This window comes from Cygnus atratus, chromosome 2 (assembly GCF_013377495.2).
Source record: "Cygnus atratus isolate AKBS03 ecotype Queensland, Australia chromosome 2, CAtr_DNAZoo_HiC_assembly, whole genome shotgun sequence".
NCBI lineage: Eukaryota > Metazoa > Chordata > Aves > Anseriformes > Anatidae > Cygnus > Cygnus atratus.
This window is the reverse complement of record NC_066363.1, coordinates 23840230-23858913: the sequence shown is the minus strand read 5'-3', so window position 1 is coordinate 23858913 and position 18684 is coordinate 23840230. Positions and strand designations below refer to the sequence as shown.

Genomic DNA, 18684 nt, shown 5'->3' with positions numbered 1-18684 from the left:
AACTGTTCCCCGAACCGTACAGCTCTGTCGAAAAGCAGTCACGTCCATCCTCAGAGCTGAACATACAGCCACGTCTCCACAGAAGGCACAACTGCCACAACAGGTTTGGGAATTTGGAATCAGGATTTACACAATCAAGAGGATTACAGTAGACACTAGCACATGTGCAGAAAAAAAAACACAAACCCAGACATCAACCTTGCTTTGTCATGCTCCCACAAGTCACTTCCTTATGACCATTTATTTGTGTTTTCCTTTACAACTTTACAAATAACAACAACAAAACCCCACCACCTGATACCCGTCCAAGTAGCACAACTCGTTCACCTGTGAAGCACTGGACCCTGCAAAATTTCTCCAGCAGCACCCCATCCCCTGGGTACTTCTGACATCCACAGCAAAAGACGCAAGTGCTTCAAGTTACTCCTTCGCTACCTCCGACGGCTTTAAGTTCTTCTTTCCATCTCATTTAGCAAACAATATTTTGGGGTTCATTAGTTGTTAAGCAATGCTTTGAGATGCACATACTTTGTTCTCTACTTTGTTGAGTCAGTAGCCAACATAAACCTGAAAAACTGTTCTTTTCCTGCATTCCGCTTTACCCAAGCGCCAAAAGGAATTAAGGCAATGGAGGAGAGCAGAGAACTGGGCAGTGACGGTAGAAGGAACAAAATAAAAAGGTCTACGTAGCAATGGGCTCATGTACCTACAAAAATAGATTAAAATGCGTTGGGTCTAGCCAAGAATGCTAGCCTCTGTGCTTTTGTTCTCCTGAAGTTTGTAAAAGTAATAGTTTCTTTTTCCGATATTCTGCGTTCTCCTGCTCTGCTTCCTCATTTAGTGATTTTCTTACACATGCTTTTAGTTCCTCGATTCCTTCTCCAGTATACGTAGATATAGGGATTACATCTCTGAATTTGAGTGTATTCTCAGGAATCACTTCATCCTGTAGTAAGTGTAAGGCGTCTGAAACATCATATTGAAAGAGTCAGTAAAAGCCCATAGAGCACATCACTGCAAAGCCCATAAAAGCCCACCTAAGCCCATTTATTTAAAAAAAAAAAAAAAAGACTTTCATCAATTACAATAGAAAAGCATAACTAGAATTATTACAGAAGCATTGTTTCTTAACTCATCTTTAAAGAATAGCTGAAGTCTTAGAAGATACGCACTAACATAGCACTTGTATCATACTATGCTTAAGCTATCAAAAGATGAGTCTATATCCTTACTTTAAGATGAGTACAAAGAAATTCCACATTGTAGAATATGCAAGGTGAATGTTTTTAAGGTTTCCTGGTTGTTATACACTCCAAGAGATATAAAGAAATTCACCCCAGTTTAACAGCAAAATTGAAGCATACCTACATAGGACTGCCCAGCATCTTCAAGGGCATTTTCCAAAGTCATTAAGCCATAAATCGTATATACCTTGGTGTCTATAAGGGCACTTTCAAAGGATGCTATTGTTATTCAAGATACCTAAACTGGAAGTTTACCCTCCCATATAATAGCTGGGCAAGATATTCCAGGATTCCTCTGTTTCATTAAAATACCTCCCCAACAGTGAGGCCAGAGCACTCAAGATGCACACAAAGAATACATTTAAAAACTGAATTCAATTTAGACTCTAACAACAGCTTGCCAATGCAAAGTTACCCAAATTACATCTTTTTAGTACTTTTGTCAAAGTTAATCGCTGAAACTTACCTTGAGGATTCTGTAGTTGTTTCAGAAGCTCATTCAAATTATCTTTTGCACAAGGCAAATCCATTTTATTAATGGCAAGAAGTGCAGGCTTTGTCAGAAGTTCCTCTTTGTACTGCTCCAGTTCCTTAGAAGACGAGTAAATACACTTTAGTAAGTATTTGTAGTTTAAAAAGTGCTTCTTCAATTTTACATCTACTCTCTCTTTGTTTGTCTAAAGAGTCTCTGCGCCTAGAGCTCTGAGATTTATTCAGGAGCTCAAGGTCGATGATGTATCAAAGCAGTCTGACAGAAGAAAAACAGTTCACATCTACAAAGCTTAAGGAAATTCTTTGGAGAGTTTTCTAATTCTTAAGCATTTTAGTGGACAACGGTTTATACCAGAAAAATCACAAGCATGACTCAGCTAAAAATAAACACAGCAACAAGCTGAAACTCAGAAGATTCATCATCTAAAGTTGTAGAGCTACAGAGAAAAGCTGCTGAACTTGAAATTAGGTAAATTGTATTATTTTAATCAGAAGAAATGGTAAGAGATGGAAACACTGAATTTCTGCAAAACTGAGGCCTGTTTCATCTCTATTAGGCTATGTAGCAAGGGCATTGAGCCAGGGATCTAACTATACCCGTGTATTTCTACTTCCTAAAAGGCTACAAACCTGGAAAACTGAAAAAATTGTATCTTTTCACCTTCACTTGACCATGAGAAATATCCCAGTTGCTGCACAGATAAATGAAGGAGCTGCTATGCTCAAAGTAAAGCAGTTTCATCTGCATGATTTAAACAAAGACTTTGTAATTTTGAAGAATGCTAAACTTGCTAATTGGCCCCTGTACCATAAATCCAGAAAACACATTAAGATTTGGAACTTCTTGATCAAAACTGAGCCTCTTTCTTGGCTCAACACACAACTACAACTGACAATTAGGAAGTTGAGAAGTTACCTTTGTTAGAAGCAATATGGTTTCAAAGGCTGTTCTGAACCGAGTCTTGGTAGACAGCTGAAACCCAGAAATATCCACCTGAAAAAGTTACCAAAAAAAAGAGCTTTTTGTTTTTGAAATTATGTTATACCTTCCATCAACTACTTCGCAGAGCAATGTCCATGAACATCTCCTCATTCCTGGCCTAATACCAGAGGGCAACTATACACCAAAGGAAAACAACAGACACTAGAAGCCCGAACTGTTTGGTTCTGACAGGGTGCTTCTGAAAGCTCTGACTTTTAAACCTCTTTGTTAAGAAGATCTTAGAGGGGCGGGGAGAGGAGTTTTAGAAAAAAAGGTACCAATCAGCATTAATTATGCTTGCAACACATCTCTGTTCTAAATTAATTGGCAACTTTTAGTCATAAATTCTTTTTAAGGATTTATCATCAGACATTTGTCTGAACTTTCCATTCTAAAAACAGTATTATAGCTGTATTTATTAAAAAACATGCAAATTACAAACAATTTCCTAAATTCCAACTACACTGCAATTAAGATGCATTTACTGCACTGCCTTTGATTTCAATGAGCTGTAAATTTTATTCAACTTACAACTAAGAGAAGATGTTTGGTTCTTTCTACATGTTTGAGAAATTTGTGCCCCATCCCTTTGTTTGCATGTGCACCTTCGATCAGCCCGGGGAGATCAGCTACCAGTATCTAGGAAAACAAAGGTTTCAAATAGAAGATTTCCAATAAGCAAAACCAGTAATTTTAAACTATTAACATCTATTACGATTTTATATAAAGAAAAGAATCCAGACACAGGAACGTGAGGAAAATCTATTTTGAGAGGCCCCTGTTACAACAGCGTACTCCTTGGAACAGCGTGGAGAGCCAGTTCTCTGGCAGTATGCACGGGCTGTTTTAATTTAGAACCTATCATCAGAAGCAGATTTAAACAAAATGCTACTATTACAAAGGCACTGTGCTCCTCATGTTCCCCCATCTATTTATTTGTAGCTGTCTGAAATAGAGGGTAATAACTCCTCTGCAAAGATCTTGCAAAATTTACCTATTACCTGAGAATAAAACAGACTCTAGAACGCGGGAAACTAGGCTATCAAGTTTGTATGCCATTCAAACTGTCAGAGGAAAAGAAAATGAAGTTTGTTCCTTGTGGCTACAGAGAATCATTATTCCAAATGCAATCCCACTAAACATTGCCCCCTACGGGCATGAGAAGCTCTCTTGTGCTCTTCAGCTGAAATGAGATTTTGATTAGTGTATCAGCTGCCAACCAGAGCCCAGCTAGAGCAGCCAAAATGGACAGGAATCCTGTCACTTTCTCTGCTGCTTGGAAAGGGTGGGTGCAGTTGTAAAGAAGAAAGACTGAAAAAGAGCATAATACTAAATTCCACATCTACTCAGTAACTCACAGAAAGCTAAGACAGAGTGAAGTAAAAGGCAAAAGCAGGGGCTTCAAATCTATCTGATACCCATTTAGACAGCAACTGGATTCAATTAAGCAGGGCCCAAAGCCAGCATGCTAAGACTTCCAGCATGCAACGTACTGTTGAAGGCGGCTTTCTGCTATGAGTGAGTTTCACTCTCCCTTCTGTCACGTTTTAACCATTTTCCTAAATATTTCAGTCCTTGCTTCGTAATTTTTGATCTACAGGGACATGGGAGAGAGCTGGGTGAACTGTAGACTCGGGAGTCGATAACTACAGAGCTGGAACAGAAAGATCCGCTTTCTGGTGTGATGCATTCTGGTGCTGTACTGGCATCGCCACTCTTTTCCTGACTTGTCTTTCAAAGAATATTTTTATAGAGCACAAAGAAATTCAGATTCTCTCAAACAGCATTTGGTTCAGATATTCTGGTAAAATATGTGACAGCATCTGCCAACTTCCATGATCTTGTGCTAGGACCTGAACCAGCCTAGTGCTCAGATCCTCCACTTCTGTGTCATCGGATAACAAGGTCTTTTTGCAAAGAGAAGATAGTGACTCAGATGGCAACACATAACTAGCATTTATTTTCTTCTTTATCATGTGCTAAAATAACTGCAGTGCTATGCATTTCTTGAAAAACTTCAGTGTTCTGCAGGGAAAAAAAAAAAAGATACAATGAACCCCCCTCTCGTGTATGACAGGACAGTCACCTCAATTATTGCTCATAATTGCTCACATCTTGTTTTCAGCAGTTGCAGTACTGAGAGCTGAATTATTTCCTCTTACTCACAGCTGCTCACTGTGATCGCAATCAGCAGCTCCCTTGATTTTAGAAGAGGGATATGTTGTCCAGACAGTTCTTATATAGCACCCAGCACTGTTGTGTAAAAACTATGAAATGCAGAATCACCCAAGAAGTAAAGGTCATTGAAAATGACATCAAACGGGCTGCAGAAAAGCAAGCCAGGAGTGCGAGCAGTTCTCCTCCTGGAATATAATACAGCAGTAAGAGCAAAAGTTCCTGACTCTTGGCAGGTAATTTTTCAGACTAAGAACAATCCTGTTATTTGCAGCACAGTTTTTGAGGATAGGTTACCTTTAACTAGCAGCTAAAATGAATATACAGGAAGTTTCCCTTAGATGTATGCATCTCTGCAGTGAACTGTCCAGTTCAAAGGCAAAAACCCAAACTGCTGAGAAAGCTACACTTCATATATTCCACAGACCTATCAGTTTGTCTGAACTTGTACAGATCACCTGAAATCCTGCATATTTTTAAGAGCCTGGCAAATTAAATTTACTTCCTTTAACACACGATTTTGTTAAAGGTATATAAATAAAGGTTTTGACTATCAGCTACTGAATCCTCTAAGATTATTCCTTCTGAAGGGGAAAAGTGTTTTCTGTCTTTTCATATCTGAGGGGTATGCTTTTCTGGTTAACTCATGTGAAACTCTTTTATGCATTTGCCTTTTATCTCTGAAGCGATGAGCCCAGCACTGCCTGTGTCATACACTTAAAAACACATCAAAGTTTCAAGCTTGAAGAATCAAAATGTTTGCTTTAGCCTTACATGAACCAGGGGTCTAATTCTGTACCACAATACTAGTAGGACTCTCATTTAGCATTGTTTTTCCCCCCAGGGGATACTGTAAAAAGGATTCCAGGCACCCCAGAATTATTTGACAACATTAACTGAGGAAGCTGGAAGGAACTGGGTTCACAATATGTAAGGTGGTTTGTAGCTCCAGAAGACTGGAGCTCCAGCACTACAAAAGGAACTGGACCCAGGTACCTCACCCCTCAGGTACTGCGCTATTCTGGCTGTTCAGACAATCACTCTAACTTCATTTTTATTTAGTTTTCCATTTAAAGAAAAAAAGAAGTCAGGACAGCCAACTCAGAAAGGCAGAACAGTAAGTTACAGCAACTATTTTCCTTTTCATTCACTACTATGGATCTGTACCTGCTAGACAAGTTTGCCCCTATTTAAAATTCATTCTGAGAATTCATTCCAGAGCTCTCGGTACAGCCAACTTGCACAACATGTGCTTCTTCTGAATAACAACTTAGTCTCTGAAACAATTATTTTCATCAAGATTATAAAGCAGGATTAGAAACAGAAAAGAGATGGGAAAATGAGAAGCCGTTTATTAGTGACACGAAATCAGCTCAACTTTACATAAGACAGCTTTATTATTGTCAGATTATATAAGATATTCTTGTACTACTGGATAAAATAGTGTTTTCTCCACAGATTCCATTAAATTCATGTAATTGTACTATATATGTATGCGTTATATATACGCATACAAAAAACCCCTACAAGTTAATTTTCCATTTCTTTTTGGAATGATGTTAAGCAACATACATAACCATTATATACCATTTTAAAAACCAACCAGAATGAACTTTCATACTAACCTGTTTATAATCTGCATACATGATCTTTCCTAGTTCAGGCTGTATTGTTGTAACTATGACAAGGGAAGAAAAAGAAGAGGGGAAGAAAACAAAACGGTTGTTAACATTTTCAAAAAATGTTAATGTTAGAAAATATTTAAATGTTGCAGAATTTTCTCACTTCATATTTACATAAAACAAGTATTCAGTAGCAGAAAAATAATGTAAACGGAATGTTAATTACTGAAAAGGAATAAAGAAAAAATAAGAGAGAAAAAAATTACATTACTCTATAAACCAAAGGGTTTGCCAAATCTTGATATCGCGTGCAGTACTGATCCCCTCATCCCAAAAAGGGAGTAGAAGAGTCAGAAATTCTTGGACTCAAAAGGATTATCCAGAATATGGAACAGCTTCCAAATAAGGAAAGGCAAAGTGAGCTAGGACTCTTCAACCTGAAGAAAAACATTAAAAGGCTGTACAGAATCAGGAGTGGCAAGAGAAGGTCAGTAGGAGTTATCAGTACTTGGGATTCTTGTACTCTTCCAGTATAAACATTAGGGGCCATCACTAGAAAGTGTGGCATCCAACTCAGAACACACACACAAAAAGATGGGGGTGGTTTTCAAAACACCACAGCTAAAGCTAGGGAACCCTTGCCACAAGATGCATGACCACTCAGAACAGTTACTTATGGGCATGTACTGGGTTGGAGTTAACTTCCCTGTCCCATACAGTGCTGTGCTCTGCACTGATAGCTAGAACAGCCCTGATATCACACCAGTGTTTTGTCTGTTGCTGAGCAGTGCTGGCACAGCATCAGGACTGTATCCAACCTCCCCTAAACCCAGCAGGCTGCGGGAAGGCAAGAGGTGAGGAGGCAACATCACCGGGGCAGCTAACCTAAACCAACTAAAGGGATATTCCATACCATATGGTGTCACATCAGCAGTAAGAGCTGGGAAAGATGAAAGAGAAGAGGAGGCTCTCGTTATAAAACCATCTGTCCTCCTGAACAACCGCTACACCTATTGAGTGAGCCCTGCTTCCCAAGCCATGGCTGAACATTGCTTGCTGATGGGAAGTAAAGAATAATCGTTTCTCTCTTTGCCTCTGCACTGACTTTGCTTTTTTTTTTTTTCTTCTTCTTCTTCTTTTTTCCCCCCTTATTTAAATTATCCTTATCTTAACCTGTAAGCCTCCCCCCCATCATATTTTCTCCCTTCCACTCTTCCTTTGAGAAGGGGGAAATGAGAGAGTGGTATGGCAAAGAAGATTACTAAACACATAAAAGTCGTGGATGGCTCAGGAACACCCTGAATCTCAAATGTAAGCCCACGTAAGGGAAGTTTGCTACGTTCTTGTACTCCTCCCCAGTCATCTGCTTTTGGTTCCACTCAGAAGGCTGATGAATGCCTCCTTCAACATTGTGTGGTTATCATTTCTTTATATTTCTACCTACATAATATTTCTACTACCCTAGTTATCAGAAACCTCAAGATTATTTTAGGACAGGCAGCCTATCCCTTTGCTCACTGGCAGAAAAAAAGGAAAATACAGGTTCTGTAGCTGTGCTATTTTTAATGGTAGCTATTACAGAGCTTACTCAAGACTGACGTTAAAACAGAAGTGATGGAGACAGCCACGATAATGGAGATCACAAAGATCAGTTTTGTTTTGTTGCATTTTATCACTAGGAGCAGAATTGATGATGATGCAAAGACTTGGTGTTTTTGTCAGTAAATCTGGGACTAAAGTCTAGAACAAAGGGAAGGAGGGCAAACATCTGTGGCCTCCATCTGTGAAACCACTGTAGTTATTTGAAAGCATTATTCTTCTCTCTGGCAGCTTGTTTTGCAAGTTACTATCTGCTTAATTAAATAATTTTGACTAGCCTCCAAGTTTTCTCAATAAGCTCACTGTGATGGCTATCTGGCTGGTGACCTCTCGTCACGCATGAAATCCCCAATGGGATTACCGGACCTTACTGTAGATTTCAACATGTATTTATTTAACACACAGCATCTGAAGAGACAGCAGGTGAGGATAACACCTTTTCGCAGGTAAAACTCTGGGCAAAACCTAGGCAAAATACTGGCAGCTGCAGCACAAATTAGGCTGCTTTTTAATTAAAGAACGCTCAGATGGCTAATCCTTATTTACTGATAGAAAACTAATAAAAATAGCATTTTTAGTGGACAGATTCAAAACCAAAATCTTACTGTTACAAGAACAGGTGGCAGCTATTTCCAAAGCACACAGGATGCTTATGCAAAGGGACACAACGGTGCATATTCAGCAGAGTAAGGATACTGCACACCGTGGAGAGTCCCAGAAGAAATAAAACGTGCTGATACTGAAGTGAATGCTAAATAGACCCTGTACCAGCAGTTTCAAGCACTACGAGGGTGAACACGGGAAAAAAAGTGAGGTTGTAAAAGGAAATGGCAAATTCCCTCTATTTCTTCTAATTAATAATCTGTGTAACATAATTAGTACAACAACAAGGTTATCCCCTATTCTTTATTATAAACCTGTAAATCAAGCCAGAGGAAAGAATTCTTGCTCTCATTAAATATTACAGCACTAAAATACGAGTGTGAACTTACATGCATAATTTGCAATCTCAGGTTTGGCATGAGAAATCTTGCTTAGCAAGGATGATTTTCCTGCATTTGGAAACCTAGAAGGAAAGTCAGCATTTGTACAGTGAATAAACATATATGTGATTCCTGTATATTTTATTACCAAATATGCTGTATTACCTTAGACTCAATGCTATAGACTCATTTATGTAGACTCATTTACACACTTTTCTTTTTGAAACAGATCATTACTTTTTTTTTTTCTTTGAAAATCAAACCCGAATTGTTTTTATACATTTAACAATGCTTCCAAGGGCTGCAGGCAGGTGAGATGTGTTTGTGTATGTTTTTAAGGCAACAAACTTGTATGAGCCATCCTGAAATCATGACTCTTTAGCTCAGAGAAGAGAAGGCTCAGTGGGGTATCCTATCAATGTGTACAAATTCCTGAAGGCGGGATGCAAAGAAGACAGGGCCAGGCTCTTTTCAATGATGACCAATGACAGAATGAGAGGCAGTGGGCACAAACTGAAGCACAGAAGGTTCTGTCTGAACACCAGGAAGCACTTCTTTACTGTGAGGGTGACCAAGCACTGGTACAAGTTGCCCAGAGAGGCCGTGGGGTCTCCCTCCTTGGGGAACTTGAAAAGCCACCTGGATGCGGTCCTGGGAATGGCCTGCTCTATTTGGCCATGCTTATTTTAAAGATTAATATGAGCTGTAAAAGATATAATAGCCTTGATCCCTGTCAAACATTAAACTAATGCTGTAGTCAGGATATAGACTATCGTCTTTACTTATAGCCATCTGTTCCATCCAGGAGACCACACAAGACTTGTGTTCCACTCGAATTCACGGTTACTCATCACAGTGTTTCATTGCAACAGGGATCAAAAACAACTGTCCACAGGCAACTGATTACTCGTCACAAAGGCATGTGTCACTCAGAATGTATCATACAAAAAAACTATATACTCTTCACTTGAATACACACAATCATAACCTGTTAACAAGGACAGCTAATAAGAATGTGAGCTAATGAAAAACAAGACTAATATTACATTAAGGAGCTTTCTTCAAAAAGAAATACATAATGAATCTGGTTATAACAGTGAAATTATTAAGGGTAGTTTTAACACTCTCTGATGTCAAAAGGTGCCTTAAAGACAACCTGAAGGTTACCGTGGTCATCTCCTCAAGCTAGTGTTTTGTTTCCACTGAGGCACAATATCTTCTTTGAAGCTTAAATTGCAGCCTACACTGCCCATCACAACCTGTACCCAAACTTGATATCCCTTTCTCAAGTCTACCTTTTTTTTGACCTGATCTAATAACAAACCACTTGCATATCTACTGAAGTAAAAATAATGAACTCAAAGAGATCAAAGTACAATCACAAACTATCAGAGGTTGATTCATACTCAGAACAAGAAAATAACATTCTCCTCAAATTAACTGATGATTCTTTTTATGCTTTTTAAAGGGAAACCGCCAACTAAAATACAAGCCAAAGTGTAGGATTAAAGAAGCGCCAGTGTCATAGAAGTCTTTTACTTCTCACAAACTCTGAAACGAGAAAAAAAATTCTGTATCATGTAGTCACTGAAGACCACTTGAAAAATTATTTAACTATAGGTGATACCTCTATTAATAACAGAATTAATAGCTCTATTAATAACAGAATTAAGTTATTTATAGTAAGAAAAAAAAAAGAAAAATCAAGTTTCCATTCTGTAAGTGTATATATAATTGTATATATATATTATATTATACATTTATATATATATTATATATATAATATTATATAATTATATATAATTATATATATATATATATATATAATGATATAATTGTATATATATCAATCAAGATTATTTCAACCTAGAACCACTTTTCTCACTTTACACTTTTTGTTTTTTTTATGAATAGGGAACATAGGGGAAAATATTGGTAGAAGCTAAGCAGACCAACATTTCCACAGCTGTTTGTTAAAAGCTTTCTCCAAATAAATATGTTTATCTGTGTTGTTAATAAGCAGCAAGATTGAAAAGCAGGAATGCAAAAGAAATGCAAATCCTATTGCTCTAGCTCCTAAGTTCCTTCCCACATTCCATGGTGTTTATCTGAGAGAGTAGGTTACATAGCCTTTGAAATTCTCTAAGACTACTACTGAAAGAATCCACTCGTGCCAGTACCAAAACATGGAAGGTGCAGTATGGACACTGTGCTTGGCTTTGTTTTGCACCTCCTACTTACTTTGTAAATATTAGCTAGTAACATCTTGATAATCAATTGCTAAATTCACATATGTTAAACCAATGGCCATGATTCATGAAGTCCTTCACCCACAAAAGCACAGTCCATATTTTCTAAATTCTAGAATTAATTTTAAATGGTTTTAAGCTCTTATTTTTACCAAACTGTACCTCTAGAATTTCTGTGAAATCACTTTTCAGATTTAGTATTCAATTTTCTAAGGTCAGTTCTCAAACTACAATACAGAACTGCAGTACTTACCCAACTAAGCCAACATCAGCTATAAGCTTCAAATCAAGATGAAGAATTCGCTTCTGACCTTTGCAAGGCAAGAAGTTCGTGGCCAAAGAGCCTCCAAGACCTCCACGAGCTGCTAGGAATCTCTCTCCTGCTGCATTAACTTCTCCTGAAAATAAATTCACTAGTGAAAACACATAATCCCCTGCAATAGTTCAGTTGTGATCTCCTACTTAAACCCAATTTATCTTCAATGAAGAGCAAATTTTCTGTACACTTTCACAGAGCGTTATTTCAAGAATGCTGTACCGAAAGAGCTGTGGTGGTTATTAATAGATACTATTTTTTAAAATTGTTTTAGATAATTCAGCAAGAATCTGTATTTTTTTAGGCCGTATCACAATTCAGGCAAGTCAGGGGGACACTTAATTGAGCTTAAGGACACATGACTTACATAAGGTCATTAGTGGTCCTATGGAAGATCACAATGGCTTCCAAAGTAAAAGGCTTGTTGCAACACTAATTTCCTTTCTCTTGCAAATAGTATCACAAACTAACTACTGCTAATTTCTGGAAGGAGTCCTTGCTTGTCCAACAACTTCTGCAGTGTAATTTTTGTCTATTTCTGTTTGTACATGAAAAGGAAAACAAAATATTTGGGGAAGATGTGCAATCTTAAAACATCGGTACATTTGGAAGTCTGATGGACGCTATCAATAAATATGACAGCACCTATTAGGATATGTTAAAACAAAGCAAAAGTTCTTACCAATCTGCTTCCTATCGTCATCCAGAATTGAAATCCCTGGTGGCACGTGAACTTCACAATCTTCCCCTTTTTCACCTTTTAGCGCTCTAACACTGGGAGAAATTAAACCAGGCAGAGTAAGCTAAGCTGGCATTTTGCTCTCCAGAAAATAATGAATATAACAGCTTTCACCAAACAGATTCTGACCTGCTGTTGGCTCCTGCTCCAGCTACAATTCGCTTCTGGGGATACCGGTTCTTAACACTCTTTAAGGTTGTCCTTTCTTGGGCAACGAAATAGACATCGCCGCCTCTCCCTCCTTCCCCGCCCAGACGAGGGTAGCCCATGCCACCAGTTCCTCCTCTCACGTAGAGCCGCAAATCATCAATAAAGTTGCCATACTGACAAGGAAACACATTTCACATCAGCATTACGCTTTGTTTATCTTTCGCTTTAGTCATGAGGTACAGCGGGGCTGAAACGCCTGAGGTAGAACTTTTCACTGTAAGCTTTGGCAATAAAAAAAAGCGCAGAAGACAGCCAGGCAACCCTTCCAGACGGTTTATAGTAAGGGAAAGGTTTAGTATTTCATCCCCGGCAACGACACCGGTCTGAGGGACGGGGACAGGACGCGGAGGGCGCCTCACAGGGAAGGCGGCTGGGGGCCAGGGGAGGGCAGCCAGTGTCCGTCCGTCCGCCCTACACGTGTCCGTCCATCCGTCCGTCCACCCCGCCAGCCCGCTCCCCGCCTAATATCTGCCCGCACTAACCCTCCGCAGCGCAGCCCCGCTGCCCCGCACCATGCTGCGCTCCGGCCCGGCCGCGCACAGGGCGGGCGGCTCAGCGGCCCCGCAGGGCCCAGCGCACCCGGCTACAGCCCGCCGCCATGAGCGCTGAGGCGGGGCTCGGCCCGCATGCGCGGCACTCAGCGCCCTCAAGGCTGGCGGGGGGCGGCGGCCATGGCCCGCCGGGGCGTGAGGGAGGCGTGGCGGGGGTCGGTACCTGGCTTCAGCCCTGTCACCCGTTCACGTTCCTGGCCGAGGAAGGGGCAGGGGCGCCTGAGGCCCCTCTGGAGGCTGGAACGAGGTCCCGGCTGCCAGCGCTGCACGTTTTCTTGGCAAAATCCGCGGTGTCTGCGCTTTCCTTGGCAGCTGTATGCCAGCCAGGGAGAAAACCTACTGCTGGTTTTGGCTTTTAAAGCCTCCTGAACGTGCTACTAACTTGCAAGAAACTCCGAGAAATCAGGACCTGGCTTTTCACTGAGATTAGTTTTCAGGAAATATATTACCGTGATCGTGACTACATGCTTTCACAAGTCTTTTTTTTCAGAGATAGGTAGTTTTCAGATAGCATGAGCATCTTTTCAGTGTGTATGTTTTTTTTTCTTATATATATATATAAGAAAATTTAATAAATTTTAATAAATTTTCATGAAAAAGTAAATACTCTCATTCCTTCTTACAGCCTTTCCGCTAGGCCATACACTCTCAACCACAGTCATAAGCTACCTGAGGACAGTCAGTACTATTTCCGGTAATTTAATACTTAAACTAAGTTCAACCTTATTTTACCTGTTACATAATAATAATAATTTACAAAAGAGTGCCATATCCATGCTAAATAGCCCAACAGAACATTTAATCAAAACTCAGGATGTGTCCTAACAAGGGGGTGTCGTCCAGTGCCATTTTAAGAATTTGTCTTGGTTGCTTCCTGGCCTAGGACAAGATTTGGAAAGGATTTACAAAATATATGCAAAATAGTAGCTACATCTCTTTATCCTTCTGTGTATTATTGTTTGGACTTTAAGTCTATTACAATTTTGCTTTATTTTGTACAAAATAAGAGTTACCTATATTTAAAAAAGACTACCTATGTATAGTTCCATATAGTCTTTAGTTAATTGGGGTAAAGGAATCTCTAAATTGCAAAAATCTTAGAAATAAATTAGGAAAAAGTTTGGTTTTGAATGAAGTTAGCAAAGAATGAATAAAAAATCTGAACTCCTAATCATGTACCTTTCAGCTGGCCCACACTTCTCTATGACAAAAAAAAAAAAAAAAAAAGTTTGTTTTGCAACTGGGTCAGTCAGAAAAGAGTGCAGAATAAGCGTAGTGGATTGGACCTGATGGCTTTTGATGATTTTGGTGGATGGATAAAATAATACTTCAAGTGAGTAAAATTTTACAAGATACTACAGTATGAAATGCCTTTTTTTTTCTTTTTGGTTTTGAAGTGTTATATTCAATGTTGATTTTTTCTTTTTTTTTTTCTTTATTTTTAGCATTATTTTTAGAAGGCCTTTGTCACTTTTATATTTCCTTTCTTTCCACCCACATGTATGGAACAAATAAATTCAAAAGCTTTTTACTTAGTTGATTATTTCTGACCTGCTTTTTCTGCCATTTCCTGTTGTTTTTACTAATAAACTACATATTCTGTTTCAGCTAAAATTACTCCAAATTTCTACTTAGTGGATGTACTTGCCTCATATCGTAATGGAATTTTAAGAGCAGAAAACTTTTCAGAGATATAAATGCGAAAGTGGGAAAAGATGTGACTGTATCCTAGTGAGCTTCAGTTAAATTCCCCAAATTCAAAGTATGCCTGTCCTGACCATCAAAATAGTTTCATCGCGTGGAAAAAAGCAAGGCGGACAGCGTGAGTGGCAGAACAGAAATTACTACAGCAGCAACAAATGCAAAACTCCCTGTTACGGTTTTGTGAAGACAACATCTGCAATTCTGAAAGGGTTGATACATAAAATCTAGTAGCAAGTTTTTTCAACAGATATATTAAGAATGTTACAAGATCTCTAGAGAATAGGAAATGTGGGCCCAGCCTCCTACTCGAGGCATTTGTCTGAGTGATCCTAGTTGGGAGGCTTGTTGGCTTAGACTGCCTCTGTAACTTGGTGGAGAGAGGCATCTGCAGAGAGAAGTCACATCATGAATGTCTTCCTGTAGATCCCCATCTCTCTCTTGTCTCTGAAGTCAGGTGAGCTGAACCTGGGCTGTGATTGCTTATCTTTGAAAAGAAGACAAATGATATGCCCAACCACAGACCTGTAAATCTGGTCTCAGTCACATGCAAAACTTTAGGGAAGTTCAGATTTGCCAGAGAGATGTACTTCCAGAAAACAAACAAACAAACAAACAAACAAAAACCTTCCATAAAACATTTGATATAGTATCACCTGGGAAGGAATGAATGAGTATACAGAGGTTTGGAAAGAGATGGTGAAGTGAGATAGCCACAAGTAAGGTTGAAAAGGAAGATATCAGTCTTTAAGGGTTGGTTTTAGGATATTTCATAGTTTTTCTAGGAGTCCTGATAAGGTTAATAAGAACATACTGTTGAAATCTGGTGATGATATATGCGTAGGAATCATCAAAAGTCCAGAAAATGCCTCAGGAGATGTATTTTCATTTAAAGTAGGGAGGTATCAGTGTCATTGTTTAAGACTTGGGTGAAATGTCATTTGGGGTATTGTGAAAGTTTCTAATTGCTCTATAGTTGAGCTGAGGTTGAGTTGAAGCAGAGAGATTAGGTGAGTCGCCAGAGAGACTGAGAGCATTTCATATGAACAGATTTGGCTCAGCCTGTTTACTTCAATAAAACAAAACCAGAGAGGAGGTAGGAGTGCTCTCTATAAATACATCAGGAAAGTAAACACGAAGGATGAAAACCATTTAATTTGCAGGGCAATGTTGATACAAGAACAAACAGATATGAACTATTCGTTGATAAATTTAGTCGGGAAATCAGAATAATGTTTCTAGTCATTATGGCAATCAGATTCTGAAACGGCTTTTTCATGGAAGTAGTGGGAACAAAAATATACCTGTTTTTGATATGGCGCTTGGTAAATCTATGAGGTGGTTGTACAACAGAGCTCTCTGTAGTGTCGGGAAATATGATTCAGGAGGACCTTTCTGTTCCATGTTACCATGCAAAGGCATCGTAAAAAGAGCAGAACATTTTGTCCAGATTTAAGGTTCTTAATATGGAAATGAGCTCAGTTTGTAGCTCGCTGACTTAGTAGAGCCCTATATTCGATGTGCTGAGCTTCCCTAACACCCAGCAGGAGATCAAACCCAACAACAGGATAACATGTAGACTAGTCCAGGGATACTAGCAGGGCTGCTAATTAATGTTAATTCAACTGCATGTAATCAATTAACAGCTCAACCTCAGAAAAGAGAAAAAAGGAAAAACTGGTCTCCTACGTGTGTTGTGAATTGAAGGTATTAAATCCACTGACATTGACTCTGGATTTATTACCACACTGAGCAAGCCCATACCAACAAGCTCCTACCAGCAGGAAGTTAGGTAACATTTCCTTTGAAATGTGCCGCTGTGCATTTTCTGGAACCTTCTGTACCACTAAGTACATGAGCACACATACAAGATGCTAGGAATTACTGAAACTATGCTGCAATCATTTAAAAACCTAAAGTTTTAGGATGTTCAGACGGTTTATTTTCTCAGTACTTCACTTCAGAAAATGTGTTTGTTCACCGGAAGAGACACTGTGTTTTGCCAAGGCAGCGCTGACTCTATCATCTTTTTCCTTTGATTTGCGTAGTCTGTTTAATCACACAGCGGCCGTGCTGTACTTGAACTGAAGTATCAGGGCCGTGAGCACTGTCACTCCTGATCAGGGAACATCACTTTGTTATTCCTTTCCTTCAGATGCTGCTAATCAGCGATGCGGAGGGTGACTCAATTCTTTATCTTCAGTGAGTCCTGTTTACGTAAGAGCTTGCAGGAGTATAGTCACAGAGGCTAGCCTTTTAAAACTCTCCAAACTGATTTATACATAGTCAATACATATTCTGAGTTCCATGCTAAATAAGGCTTTGTTTTCTGCTCTTTCTGTTCTTGCTGTATACTTCAAATATTGTATAACATACCTTTAAAATCACAAAGGTACATCAAATCACAGTTGTACCACTCTGTTTCTTTCCTCTTTGGATAAAAATCGCTAGATAGTGAACTGTGTCATCAACATTAACAACAAGAAACCATCAATTCTCTTTCCACAAGCATTTTAAAGCTTCCAGCAGCAGTTTTTGAAATGTGGACTTTATGTGCATTTTTTCTCAGTTAAGAGAAGAACTAACACCAATGGAAGTATTTTTAAAAATAACTGAGAAGTCTGTAGCAACATAGCTTTATTTTCAAGTAGAGTCGAAATAGGTAAAAAAAATACAGGTCAGTTTTCTTTCCTTGCCTTTATGACCATGCATACAATGCTTCCTTACAATGCTGCAAAGCTGACATAGGGGTGGCACGAAATACCTATACCAGCATATCCAAAGTCCAGATGCTCCAAAAAAAATGTTGTAATGCTTTTACAGTTGTATTTAATTATTTTTTTTAAAGGAAGAGTTTTCACTACTGTCAAGGATAGACTCTTCACTACAATAAAATGCCACTAGATGGAGATCCCTCAACTGCAATAGTAAGACTGAGCTGAAGTATAACTCTTCAAAACTTGTGCTACAGAAAACCATCGATGCTGGAAGAATTTTGAAGGAAACATTTTGTTTTGCATAAGTTTGGTTATCAATTAAAAAGCTCAAAATTATGGAAAGAGTTACCCGTGTCTTCTCCTGCCTCATAAACCTACTGTGCGAAACGCTGTGCTGGTGTCCGTGGCTTTACACTTGGTGTTCACTGCATCTTCCTGAACCCCTGAAGAATGGTGAATACAACAAAATTCTCCTCAAAAATCTCATTTATATTTAGTCACCAACTGAAAAAAAATCTGCTTTCTTAAGCATGCGGACAGGGTCTTTATTTTAAAGGCTTTCCCTAAAATCCAAGCCTTTATGTAGCTTTTAAGCATGTCAGATTTATGAAGAAAGTCACAAATTGACTTTCTTTGACCTTACCTATTCTGAAATAGGAACTGTAGTAACAATGCTTACCTAGTAAATGGGGTCAATGTGTTTCATCGTCATGCTTCTTTAGTTGCATCCTACAAAGTTCACGGAACATCCTTCAGAATTATCAGTTGCCAATAATTTTGATCCCTGTCAGTTTAAATCCAAGGGTTCACCCTGTGCCTGGTGACATTCTCCCTCCCTTGGTAATCCTTCAGTGCTCGACTGTCAACTATAAATGATAACACAAAGGGAAATGAAATATGAAAGTAGCCTTCAGAACCATTTTCAGTTGAAGAGGTGAATTTTTAGGTATTATCAAAGAACTTTTGCATAAATAGATTCTTAAGAGAATATTAGTGATGAGAAGGGACTTGAACAAGTGAACTCCATTTCTTATTTGAAAAGATTTTCCTAAGAAAAATTTGTTCCTGCGCATTTTGATTACTTCAGTAGGTCTTCTGTAGACA

The 18684-nt window shown here is 38.9% G+C and overlaps 1 protein-coding gene across 2 annotated transcripts; it reads right to left on the bottom strand.

The window, feature by feature from the left end:
• Positions 1 to 203: 203 nt before the first annotated feature.
• On the bottom strand, positions 204 to 13346 carry GTPBP10 (GTP binding protein 10). 2 transcript variants are annotated; one of them, XM_035545569.2, is made up of 10 exons: positions 13094 to 13346; positions 12531 to 12724; positions 12345 to 12436; positions 11600 to 11744; positions 9107 to 9180; positions 6519 to 6571; positions 3250 to 3357; positions 2653 to 2730; positions 1711 to 1834; positions 204 to 966 (listed from the first exon to the last, which is right to left on the bottom strand). In XM_035545569.2, the coding sequence occupies exons 1-10, from the start codon at positions 13124 to 13126 to the stop codon at positions 749 to 751; spliced, it is 1119 nt and encodes a 372-aa protein (XP_035401462.1). In that variant the 5' UTR covers positions 13127 to 13346; the 3' UTR covers positions 204 to 748. The 2 variants fall into 2 exon arrangements, with proteins under 2 accessions (XP_035401462.1, XP_035401463.1); XM_035545570.2 differs by lacking the exon at positions 3250 to 3357.
• Positions 13347 to 18684: the final 5338 nt, after the last annotated feature.

Bases quoted from the DNA above. Each gene is read 5' to 3' on its own strand.
- GTPBP10 (XM_035545569.2), bottom strand. From the start codon at position 13,126: ATGGTGCGGGGCAGCGGGGCTGCGCTGCGGAGG. The intron at 9,181-11,599 runs GTAAGTACTGCA...CTTTCCTTCTAG, and splicing joins GCTGATGTTGGCTTAGTTGG to GTTTCCAAATGCAGGAAAAT. The intron at 967-1,710 runs GTAAGTTTCAGC...ATGATGTTTCAG, and splicing joins ACAACTACAGAATCCTCAAG to ACGCCTTACACTTACTACAG.